Raw genomic sequence first — 13249 nt, 5'->3', positions numbered from 1 at the left:
GAGGGCACCACTATATAGACCAAACAGGCAGAAGATCAGTGAGGAAAAAGAAGACTTTAACAAGGCACTATAAACCAATTAGACTTAACAGGCATCTATAGAAAACTTCACCTAACAACAGGAAAATACATATTCTTCTCAATTGCACATGGAACATTCTCCAGGATATGAGCTAAGCCATACAATAAGCCTAAAAATTTTTAAAGAACCGAAATAATTTACATTCCCACCAACAGTGTAAAAGCATTCCTATTTCTCTGCAACCTCGCCAGCATCTGTTATTTCTTGACTTTAATAATCGTCATTCTGACTGAAATGAGATGGCATCTCATTGTGGTTTTGATTTGCATTTCTCTAATGATCAGTGATGTTGAGCTTTTTTTGGTATGTTTGTTGGCCACATGAATGTCTTCTTTTGAGAAGTGTCTGTTCGTGTCCTTTGCTCACTTTTTAATGGGATCATTTGTTTTTTTTCTTGTAGATTTAAGTTCCTTGTAGATTCTGGATATTAGACATTTGTCAGGTGGATAGATTGCAAAACTTTTCTCCCGTTCTGTAGGTTGCCTGTTCGCTCTAACGACAGCTTCTCTTGCTGTGCAGAAGCTCTTTAGTTTAATTAGATCCCATTTGTCAATTTTTGCTTTTGTTGCAATTGCTTGTGGCGATTTCATCATGAAATCTTTACCTGTGCCTATGCCCCAAGTAGTATTGCCTAGATTTTCTTCTAGGGTTTTTACATTTAAGTCTTTAATCCACCTTAAAAAAATTTTTTTTATTATACTTTAAGTTCTAGGGTACATGTGCACAATGTGCAGGTTTGTTACATATGTACACATGTGCCATGTTGGTGTGCTGCACCCACTAACTCGTCATTTACATTAGGTATATCTGCTAATGCTATCCCTCCCCCCTACCCCCACCCATGACAGGCCCCAGTGTGTGATTTTCCCCACCCTGTGTTCAAGTGTTCTCATTGTTCAGTTCCCACCTATGAGTGAGAACATGCGGTGTTTGGTTTTCTGTCCTTGCGATAATTTGCTGAGAATGATGGTATCCAGCTTCATCCATGTCCCTACAAAGGACATGAACTCATCCTTTCTTATGGCTGCACAGTATTCCATGGTATATATGTGCCACATTTTCTTAATCCAGTCTATCATTGATGGACATTTGGGTTAGTTCCAAGTCTTTGCTATTGTGAATAGTGCCACAATAAACATACATGTGCATGTGTCTTTATAGCAGCATGATTTATAATCCTTTGGGCATATACCCAGTAAATGGGATGGCTGGGTCAAATGGTATTTCTAGTTCTAGATCCTTGAGGAATCGCCACACTGTCTTCGACGATGGTTGAACTAGTTCACAGTCCCACCAACAGTGTAAAAGTGTTCCTATTTCTCCACATCCTCTCCAGCAACTGTTGTTTCCTGACTTTTTAATGATTGCCATTCTAACTGGTGTGAGATGGTATCTCATTGTGGTTTTGATTTTCATTTCTCTGATGGCCAGTGATGATGAGCAGTTTTTCATGTGTTTTTTGGCTGCATAAATGTCTTCCTTTGAGAAGTGTCTGTTCATATCCTTCACCCACCTTTTCATGGGGTTGATTTTTTCTTGTAAATTTCTTTAAGTTCTTTGTAGAGTCTGGATATTAGCCTTTTGTCAGATGGGTAGATTGTAAAAATGTTCTCCCATTCTGTAGGTTGCCTGTTCACTCTGATGGTAGTTTCTTTTCCTGTGCAGAAGCTCTTTAGTTTAATTAGATCCCATTTGTCTATTTTGGCTTTTGTTGCCATTGCTTTTGGTGTTTTAGTTATGAAGTCCTTGCCCATGCCTATGTCCTGAATGGTATTGCCTAGGTTTTCTTCTAGGGTTTTTATGGTTTTAGGTCTAACATTTAAGTCTTTAATCCATCTTGAATTAATTTTTGTATAAGGTGTAAGGAAGGGATCCAGTTTCAGCTTTCTATATATGGCTAGCCAGTTTTCCCAGCACCATTTATTAAATAGGGAATCCTTTCCCCATTTCTTGTTATTGTCAGGTTTGTCAAAGATCAGATCATTATAGATGTATGGTATTATTTCTGAGGGCTCTGTTCTGTTCCATTGGTCTATATCCCTGTGTTTTTTTTTTTTTTTTTTTTTTTGAGACGCAGTCTCGCTGTGTCACCCAGGCTGGAGTGCAGTGGCACAATCTCAGCTCACTGAAAGCTCTGCCTCCCAAGTAGCTGGGACTACAGGTGCCCACCACCATGCCCGGCTAATTTTTTTTGTATTTTTGGTAGAGATGGGGTTTCACTGTGTTAGCCAGGATGGTCTCGATCTCTTGACCTCGTGATCTGCTCATCTCGGCCTCCCAAAGTGCTGGAATTACAGGCATGAGCCACCGTGCCTGGCCTATATCTCTGTTTTGGTACCAGTACCATGCTGTTTTGGTTACTGTAGCCTTGTAGTATAGTTTGAAGTCAGGTAGCGTGATGCCTCCAGCTTTGTTCTTTTGGCTTGGGATTCACTTGGCGATGCAGGCTCTTTTTTGGTTCCATATGAACTTTAAACTAGTTTTTTCCAATTCTGTGAAGAAAGTCATTGGTAGCTTGATGGGGATGGCATTGAATCTATAAATTACCTTGCGCAGTATGGCCATTTTCACGATATTGATTCTTCCTATCCATGAGCATGGAATGTTCTTCCATTTGTTTGTGTCCTCTTTTATTTCGTTGAGCAGTGGTTTGTAGTTCTCCTTGAAGAGGCCCTTCGCATCCCTTGTAAGTTGGATTCCTAGGTATTTTATTCTCTTTGAAGCAACTGTGAATGAGAGTTCACTCATGATTTGGCTCTCTGTTTGTCTGTTATTGGTGTATAAGAATGCTTGTGATTTTTTCACATTGATTTTGTATCCTGAGACTTTGCTGAAGTTGCTTATCAGCTTAAGGAGATTTTGGGCTGAGACGATGGGGTTTTCTAGATATACAATCATGTCATCTGCAAACAGGGACAATTTGACTTCCTCTTTTCCTAATTGTATACTCTTTATTTCTTTCTCCTGCCTGATTGCCCTGGCCAGAACTTCCAACCCTATGTTGAATAGGAGTGGTGAGAGAGGGCATCCCTGTCTTGTGCCAGTTTTCAAAGGGAATGCTTCCAGTTTTGCCCATTCAGTATGATATTGGCTGTGGGTTTGTCATAAATAGCTCTTATTATTTTGAGATATGTCCCATCAATACCTAGTTTATTGAGAGTTTTTAGCATGAAGGGCTGTTGACTTTTGTCGCAGGCCTTTTCTGCATCTATTGAGATAATCATGTGGTTTTTGTCTTTGGTTCTGTTTATATGATGGATTACATTTTTTGATTTGTGAATGTTGAACCAGCCTTGCATCCCAGGGATGAAGCCCACTTGATTATGGTGGATAAGCTTTTTGATGTGCTGCTGGATTTGGTTTGCCAGTATTTTATTGAGGATTTTTGCATCGATGCTCATCAGGGATATTGGTCTGAAATTCTCTTTTTTTGTTGTGTCTCTGCCATCCTGGTATCAGGATGATGCTGGCCTCATAAAATGAGTTAGGGAGGATTCCCTCTTTTTCTACTGATTGGAATAGTTTCAGAAGGAATGGTACCAGTTCCTCCTTGTACCTCTGGTAGAATTCGGCTGTGAATCCATCAGGTCCTGGACTCTTTTTGGTTGGGAAGCTATTGATTATTGCCACAATTTCAGAGCCTGTTATTGGTCTATTCAGGGATTCAACTTCTTCCTGGTTTAGACTTGGGAGGGTGTATGTGTCCAGGAATTTATCCATTTCTTCTAGATTTTCTTGTTTATTTGCATATAGGTGTTTATAGTATTCTCTGATGGTAGTTTGTATTTCTATGGGATCAGTGGTGATATCCCCTTTATCATTTTTTATTGCGTCTATTTGACTCTTCTCTCTTTTCTTATCAGTCTTGCTGGAGGTCTATCAATTTTGTTGATCTTTTCAAAAAACCAGCTCCTGGATTCATTGATTTTTTGAATGGTTTTTTGTGTCTCTATTTCCTTCAGTTCTGCTCTGATCTTAGTTATTTCTTGACTTCTGCTAGCTTTTGAATGTGTTTGCTCTTGCTTCTTTAGTTCATTTAATTGTGATGTTAGGGTGTCCATTTTAGATCTTTCCTGCTTTCTCTTGTGGGCATTTAGTGTTATAAATTTCCCTCTACATACTGCTTTAAATGTGTCCCAGAGATTCTGGTATGTTGTGTCTTTGTTCTCACTGGTTTCCAAGAACTTCTTTATTTCTGCCTTCTTTTTGTTATGTACCCAGTAGTCATTCAGGAGCAGGTTGTTCAGTTTCCATGTAGTTGAGCGGTTTGAGTGAGTTTCTTAATCCTGAGTTCTAGTTTGATTGCACTGTGGTCTGAGAGACAGTTTGTTATAATTTCCATTCTTTTACATGTGCTGAGGAGTGCTTTACTTCCAACTATGTGGTCAATTTTGGAATAAGTGCAATGTGGTGCTGAGAAAAATTTATATTCTGTTGACTTGGGGTGGAAAGTTCTGTAGATGTCTATTAGGTCTGCTTGGTGCAGAGCTGAGTTCAATTCCTGGATATCCTTGTTAATCTTCTGTCTCGTTGATCTGTCTAATGTTGACAGTGGGGTGTTAAAGTCTCCCATTATTATTGTGTGGGAGTCTAAGTCTCTTTGTAGGTCTGTAAGGACTTGCTTTATGAATCTAGGTGCTCCTGTATTGGGTGCATATATATTTAGGATAGTGAGCTCTTCTTGTTGAATTGATCCCTTTACCATTATGTAATGGCCTTCTTTTTCTGTTTTGATCTTTGTTGGTTTAAAGTATGTTTTATCAGAGACTAAGACTGCAACCCCTGCTTTTTTCTGTTTTCCATTCGCTTGGTAGATCTTCCTCCATCCCTTTATTTTGAGCCTATGTGCGTCTCTGCACATCAGATGAGTCTCCTGAATACAGCACACTAATGGGTCTTGACTCTATCCAATTTGCCAGTCTGTGTCTTTTAATTGGAGCATTTAGCTCATTTACATTTAAGGTTAATATTGTTATGTGTGAATTTGATCCTGTCACTATGATGTTAGCTGGTTATTTTGCTCATTAGTTGATGCAGTTTCTTCCTAGCATCGACGGTCTTTACAATTTGGCATGTTTTTGCAGTGCCTGGTACCGGCTGTTCCTTTCCATGTTTAGCGCTTCCTTCAGGAGCTCTTTTAGGGCAGGCCTGGTGGTGACAAAATCTCTCAGCATTTGCTTGTCTGTAAAGGATTTTATTTCTCCTTCACTTATGAAGCTTAGTTTGGCTGGATATGAAATTCTGGGTTGAAAATTGTTTTCTTTAAGAATGTTGAATATTGGCCCCCACTCTTTTCTGGCTTGTAGAGTTTCTGCCAAGAGATCCGCTGTTAGTCTGATGGGCTTCCCTTTGTGGGTAACTCAACCTTTCTCTCTGGCTGCCCTTAACATTTTTTTCCTTCATTTCAACTTTGGTGAATCTGACAACTATGTGTCTTGGAGTTGCTCTTCTTGAGGAGTATCTTTGTGGCATTCTCTGTATTTCCTGAATTTGAATGTTGGTCTGCCTTGCTAGGTTGGGGAAGTTCTCCTGGATAATATCCTGAAGGGTGTCTTCCAACTTGGTTCCATTCTCCCTCCCGTCACTTTCAGGTACACCAATTAGATGCAGATTTGGTCTTTTCATATAGTCCCATGTTTTGGGGGGCTTTGTTCATTTCTTTTTACTCTTTTTTCTCTAAACTTCTCCTCTCACTTCATTTCATTCATTTGATCTTCAATCACTGATATCCTTTTTCCAGTTGATCGAATGGGCTACTGAAGCTTGTGCATGCGTCACGTAGTTCTCGTGCCATGGTTTTCAGCTCCATCACGTCATTTAAGGTCTTCTCTACACTGTTTATTCTAGTTATACATTCGTCTAATTTTCTTTCAAGGTTTATAGCTTCTTTGCGATGGGTTCAAACATCCTCCTTTAGCTCAGAGAAGTCTGTTATTACCGATTGTCTGAAGCCTTCTCTCAACTTGTCAAAGTCATTTTCCATCCAGCTTTGTTCCGTTGCTGTTGAGGAGCTGCATTCCTTTGGAGGAGAAGAGGTGCTCTGATTTTTAGGATTTTCAGCTTTTCTGCTCTGGTTTCTCCTCATCTTTGTGGTTTTATCTACCTTTGGTCTTTGATGATGGTGACATACAGATGGGGTTTTGGTGTGGATGTCCTTTCTGTTTGTTAGTTTTCCTTCTAACAGTCAGGACCCTGAGCTGCAGGTCTGTTTGGAGTTTGCTGGAGGTCCACTCCAGACCGTTTGCCTTGGTATCACCAGCAGAGGCTGCAGAACAGCCAATATTGCAGAACGGCAAATGTTGCTGCCTAATCCTTCCTCTGGAAGCTTTGTCTCAGAGGGGCACCCGGCAGTATGAGGTGTCAGTTGGCCCCTAATGGGAGATGCCTCCCAGTTAGGTTACTCGGGGGTCAGGGACCCACTTGAGGAAGCAGTCTGTCCGTTCTCAGATTTCAAACTCCATGCTAGAAGAACCACTACTCTCTTCAAAGCTGTCAGACAGGGACATTTAAGTCTGCAGAAGTTTCTGCTGCCTTTTGTTCAGCTATGACCTTTCCCCAGAGGTGGAGTCTACAGAGGCAGGCAGGCCTCCTTGAGCTGCGGTGGCCTCCATCCAGTTCGAGCTTCCAAGCCGCTTTGTTTACCTTCTCAAGCCTCAGCAATGGCAGACGCCACTCCCTCAGCCTTGCTGCTGCCTTGCAGTTCGATCTCAGACTGCTGCATTAGCAGTGAGTGAGGCTCTGTGGGCGTGGGACCCTCCAAGCCAGGCGCAGGATATAATCTCCTGGTGTTCCGTTTGCTAAGACCATTGGAAAAGCGCAGTATTAGGGTGGGAGTGTCCCAATTTTCCAGGTACCATCTGTCATGGCTTCCCTTGGCTAGGAAAGGGAATTCTCCGACCCCTTGCGTTTCCCTGGTGAGGCGATGCCCCACCCTGCTTCGGCTCATGCTCTGTGGGCTGCACCCACTGTCTGATAAGCCCCAGTGAGATGAACCCTTACCTCAGTTGAAAATGCAGAAATCACCCATCTTCTGAGTCGCTCACTCTGGGAGCTGTAGACTGGAGCTGTTCCTATTCGGCCATCTTGGAACCTGCAATCCTTTAATTCATCTTGAGTTAATTTTTGTATAAGGTGTAAGGAAGGGGTCCAGTTTCAATTTTCTGCATATGGCTAGCCAGTTCTCTCAGCACCATTTATTAAATAGGGAATCATTTCCCCATTGCTTGTTTTTGTCAGGTTTAAAGAAGGCATTCATATGGCCAACAAATATATGAAAAAAAGCTCAACATCACTGATCATTAGAGAAATGCAAATCAAAACCATAAGGAGATACCCTCTCATGCTAGTCAGAACAGTGATTATTAAAAAGTCAAGAGACAACTGATGCTGGTGAGGTTGCAGATAAATAGGAACACTTTTACACTGTTGGTGGGAATGTAAATTAGTTCAACCATTGTGAAAGACAGTGTGGTGATTCCTCAAAGACCTAGAACCAGAAATACCATTTGCCCCAGCAATCCTATTACTGGGCATATACCCAAAGGAATATAAATTATTCTGTTACAAAGATACATGCACATGTATGTTCACTGCAGCACTATTCACAATAGCAAAGACATGGAATCAACCCAAATGCCCATCCATGATAGACCAGATAAAGAAAATGTGGTACATATAACACTATGGAATACTATGCAGCCATAAAAAGGAACGAGATCATGTCCTCTGCAGAGACATGAATGGAGCTGGAAGCCATTATCTTCAGCAAACTAACGCAAGAACAGAAAACCAAACGCTGCATGTTCTCACTTATAAATGGGAGCTGAACAATGAGAACACGTGGACACAGGGAGGGGAACAGCGCATACTGGGGCCTGTTGGGGAGTGTGGTCGGGGGAGGGAGAGCATTAGGAAAAACAGCTAATGCATGCTGGGCTTAATACCTAGGTTATGGGTTGACAGGTGCAGCAAACCACCATGCCACTAATTTACCTATGTAACAAACCTGCACATCCTGCACATGTATCCTGGAACTTAAAAATTAAAATTAAAAAAAAAATAAATAAATGTATCAGGGCAATTCCAGAAATATGAATTCACTTGCTAAGAATACAATGGTTGTGTCCCTCCATTCAGGAAGCTCAGCAAAACCCCATTTCCCTAATCAGAGCTAAATGTCTATATTATGTGACAGCAACATTTACTCACTTATTTATAACATTTGCATGATTTTAGAGAAAAAAATATAGAATACCTGTGTTTTGAATTCCAGAATGTTATTTCCTGGGTTAATTCTTCCTAGTAATATCAAATCTTTTATCTGAATAAATTTCTTTTTAGGAGCCGTACTGTAGCTTAAAGGCTTTTTTATAGTATCTTGTTGCCCAGATCCAGAGGCAGAGGAGATCTGACTGTCATCTGCACATGGAACAACAGAAACTGATTTTTTAAGATATGGTTTCATCTGATGCACTGTTTCACTGCCTAAGACAGCAATCCCTTGATGTGCCAGGGATTCTGATGCCCCTGTAGGTGATTGCTGGGAACTTGTTTTTCTGTTTCCTCTTTTGGGAACATAATTGGAAAGGTCCTGATCACAAATAGTATTTGATGGATGGGCAGCATTTTCGGCAAGGACACTTGCAGTTTCTGAAATATTTAATTTGCCGATTACCGGGGAAGGAATATAGAATTCATGGTCTTTGTCTGTAGCTTCTGTAAGATCATTCTCTTTCTGTGAATATTCTGTTTGACCAATAAAAGCAACAGGTTGGGATGGTAATTTATTCTTCTCTGTGCCATATGAATGTCTGGATTTTGGAAAACCATCCAAGGTACAATCACTGACATTTTGTTTAGAATTCATGTCGTTTCCAGAAAATTCTCCCCTTCTCACTGCCTCTGAATTTAGACAAATGTTGGTATTTTGGCTGTAGTTCCAAGTTTCCAGAGACAATTGTGTTTCCTGCATGCTTCCAGAAACAGGAGAAAGTGAACCTGATTGGGGATGCTCTAAATTTTCCAGACTAGTGACCTCTTGGCTGTCCTTTTCACTAGAGATTTCTGATCTGGGTGGGAGCTTCCTTAAACTAAGACAAGGCAATGATGTAACATTCTTACAGTTTTGAATTTTCAGGCTTATTTTTTTCTGTTTTTTTGCCACAACTAAAAGGCTCTTCTGTCTTGCAGCTAAGTTGGCCAATTGTTCTCTCAGGGCTCCATGCTTAAATGACTCTATGGATACCCTATAGGAAGAAACGGAAAGAGAAAAAATGCAATAACAGCAGAAAACTTTTTAAAGTGGTCACTTACAGGTTATAGATGCTTTGTCTCCAAATTTTAATGACTTTAAAATACACAAAACTATACCTGTGCAATTTACTGCCTTTGATTTTTTTAATCTGACCACCTGCAGCCTGTTGACACAAAATATTTCCTTTGAGAGGAAACTGATTCCTTTATTTAAGTAAGTGTGCCCTTTTTTTAAGGAGGTGACAGTAAGGTTATCAAGATTTTATATTCATATAATTATTATCAATTGGGAGTCAACTCTAAAAGACAAAAGTTGGATCATCCATCTAAACATCTATTTAGTTGTTGGTTGGAAGGTAGCAATTGATGGCTAAGGGGAGCCATCGTTCTTTAAATTTGGGGCTTGCTTACCTGTTTATTAGTAAGTATAATTTGAAAGTTCTATTCAGGTTCTCTTAGCTTTGGAAGAACAAGATTGTTTTGTGAATAATCATACTTCAGCCAGACCTGAGAAATGTTAGTTCCCCAAGTAATTACTGTAGTTGTATTTTGAACCTGTATGAAGACACTTCCAAGTCCAGAGTGACTACCCAGGAAAGCATTATTCTGTGCGTCTTCCTCAAACTGAATTTCTCAAGACCTTGAGGACTGAGAAAGAGGAAATGGCTTTTCACATCTTCATACTTTTGTCTTTTGATTATGCCCACCAATCCCACCCTGACCTTCAGATTATTGGACACTTTGTTTTCAGTGGTTCTCAAACTTTTTGGTCTCGGGAACTATTTGTACTCTTCAAAATTATTGAGGAACCCAAACAGCTTTTGTGTATATGAATATCTATCAGTATTTACTGTTTTAGAAATTAAAACTGAGAAACTTTTTAAACAAAAGAATACACAACACATTCTGTCAGGCTTTATTGTATATCATGTAGCGTCTGAAAAATTCCACTGTACATTCATGAGAGAATGAGAGCAAGACAGCAATAACATCTTAGTATTATTATTAAAGAATAGTTTTGAATTCACAGATCCTGTGAAATGGTCTCAGGAACCCCACCGTGGGTCCCTGGACCACAGTTTAAGAGCTGCTGTTTTAAGGAAAAGCAATAATATAGATATATCTTGCCTCTCCTATCAAGGTTTAGAGCTGATACTAAACTCCCAGCAGACTGGATGTTAAAAGAAGTAGTATACATAAGTGAAAAAATCAGCAAGAAGAAGGATTCAGATTAGCAAACAACTGGTAGCATAAAATGCAAGAGAAATACATAATATCAAATTTTAAACTATGTGAAACAAGGAGTTCAGACACAAAACTTTAGATTACCCACACCAAGATGTGAAGTCTTAAAGCAATATTAATAAGAATTTACATATTGAAGCTCCAATTGATCAGGAACTTTTGAAAATTCTAGGTATAGTACACTGTTAACCACAGGACACTAAAGGAAATTCAAGCAAGCCTCTCCAAAGTCCCCTAAAATTACCCATATGTAGGTTATATAAGCTCACTGCTTTATATTGACAGGAAAACAAGGAGGAAACAGAAGGGAACTTGTGTTAGCTATTCACTAGAGAAGAAGGCAAAATGGGGATTAAAAATAAAAATAGAAAATTGATTTTTTAAAATAAGTTCAGAAAAAAATTGAATATGTAATAGACATTAAATGATTATAAGAGAAGAATATATAAGGACATGTTTAGAAAATTGAATGTGAATAAAGAATAGGGAGTGTAAATAGCTAAGCCTATTAAAAACTAATAAAAAATAATGTCCAAACAAGAAAAAAACATGTAACATTTTTTTCACAAAAAAAATGAGAAGAGGTATATAACCAATATAATCAGGATAAAACTCTTTAAGGACCTTGAGCTTTTAGAAATACAATAAAACACAAAATTAATCAACTCATCAACTGCTTAGAAGGACATTTGTAACAGCAAAAAAGAGACATTTTTTAGTGTAGAAAATTTGAGTGTGCTAAAGAAATAAATTTGTCTGTGGGATTCACAACCAGAAAGGCTTTCATAAAATTCTCCACTGTAGACAACTTTTTAAGATTTCACTGAAATGTTCTTTTTTGACTATTCCAAGGAATAATGTAGTGCGCCACTGCACTCCAGCCTGGGCGACAGAGCGAGACTCCGTCTCAAAAAAAAAAAAAGAAATATACCTTTCTGGGAAGTATAATTTTCCATGGTAGTAACAGATTAGACAACCTCATAAAGTCATTTTTTGGCCCTAAGCAATGTTTGTATTCTTAAGAAATTCTAGACAACTATTGCAGCTAAAAATGGATAAATTCAAGAAACTCAAAAGCACTCTTTTTTTTCCTTTTTCTACTCACCTGTATTTTTTAGCCAGATCATCCCTTTCTGCTTTCTGCTTGGCAAGCACATTATCCATAATCTTTTTTATCTTTAACATCTTTTCAATGTATTGTTCTAGAAACATGACAATAAAAAGTTAGCTAACTGAGGGAGAGTGAATGTCAAATTTGGTCATACGAGAATTAGCCCTTTTGTTAATTTTAAAAAGCCATTATTCCCTACGTTCTTCCCCAATATTAATGGCCCAGATATCTCAATTAAGCCTTATTTAACAATGTCAATCTATGGAAATGCCCTGAAGTATATAGATAAGAATACTGTAAAACAGTAGGCCAGCCTGAGTTCTAATCCTGCTGCCCCACTAAGTTTTGTGGGCCTGGGTATGTAACTTATATGGTTAGCTTTCTTACCTGTGAAATGAAGGTAGTAAAGGAAGATATTTTGTCTGTTAAAATTACTTCATTTTTTTAAAATACAAAAGGAATACGTTAACACTGTAAAATTTTTTCACGCCATATAAATGTTTACAAAGATGAAACGTAAGAGTATCCCTACTCACCCCACTGCTTCTTCTCTAATGTATTCAACCAAGGAGGTTACTGTTAATACTTTAGGGGTGTGTATGTTTGTAAAATTTGTGTTATATATTTATTATTTTAAATACTTACACTATATACAATTATACATTATATGCACTTAAAAATAGAATTTTTTAACTCTAAAAATAGAATCATGCTATCAGTTCGTGTTCTTTGCACTTATAATAACATTTACATTGTACTATATGATACCTAAGGTCACCTTTAGATCTTACAAACCACCATTACAATAATTACTTAAATTTTCCTGACTTTCTTCCTTTGCTTTCCAAGTAAAGGCATAATGACCTTTCTCCCAACACAGATCCACATGATTACCCATAGATGTGGGTTATGTACAAATCCAGATTCCCAAGTAGAAAACTGAAAGGGTTAAATGCATATATTTTAATTCTTTTAGGCTACTTGTTATTTCTTTCACTTTTGGCTTTCTTTCTTAAAATTTTTCCTAATTTTTTGGACCAACGCACATTTTTCCGGTTAAAGTAACTTGAGGAAATCTGTGGTAGAAAATGGCATGAGGTTCAGAGGTAGAATTCGTTTCAGAAATTCCCTCATCAAATCAGACAAATGATTTGATAAGTATTGAGTCATTGTCCTCAGAGTAGTTTCTATCGCCCTAATACTATGGCTAAAGATTAGTTTCACAATATGATGCCTATGCTAACAAAGGGGGAAAATGTGTACAATCAATAAGAATTTAGATATAACTTTGTTCAGCAGATTTGACACTGTTTATTAAAAGACATTTTAAATTATCTATGTGCCCTGTCATCCCAGCTTTTCCAACTGAACTTTAAACCATAGGTAAAAATGACATACTACAGTAACTTAAAATATTCTGTATGTTTCTATAAGAAACAACAGAAATAAATTTTACATATAATTTGGTATCACACACTTCTTTATCAAAGATGATATTAATCAATGGTATATTAAAGAGAATCTAGAATTGTCCTAATATGTGTAAGATTTTAATACTTC

At 38.3% G+C, this 13249-nt stretch overlaps 1 protein-coding gene across 11 annotated transcripts in view; it reads right to left on the bottom strand.

Annotated features, from left to right (window-relative positions):
- ANKRD31 (ankyrin repeat domain 31) overlaps positions 1–13249 on the bottom strand; it is a 259562-nt gene that overhangs the window by 28806 nt on the left and 217507 nt on the right. For 8 of the 11 annotated variants that reach the window (XM_063623128.1, XM_063623127.1, XM_063623130.1 and 5 more), the window contains 3 exons: positions 11684–11780; positions 8336–9326; positions 7081–7179 (listed from right to left, as the gene is read on the bottom strand). In XM_063623128.1, the coding sequence (XP_063479198.1) occupies positions 7081–7179; positions 8336–9326; positions 11684–11780 (1187 nt within the window). The remainder of the gene's footprint in view (positions 1–7080; positions 7180–8335; positions 9327–11683; positions 11781–13249) is intronic. The other 3 variants (XM_063623132.1, XM_055253134.2, XM_055253137.2) reach the window with 1 other exon arrangement.

The sequence above is a fragment of the Symphalangus syndactylus genome, chromosome 18 (assembly GCF_028878055.3).
Source record: "Symphalangus syndactylus isolate Jambi chromosome 18, NHGRI_mSymSyn1-v2.1_pri, whole genome shotgun sequence".
NCBI lineage: Eukaryota > Metazoa > Chordata > Mammalia > Primates > Hylobatidae > Symphalangus > Symphalangus syndactylus.
This window is presented reverse-complemented; position numbering and strand designations above follow the sequence as displayed.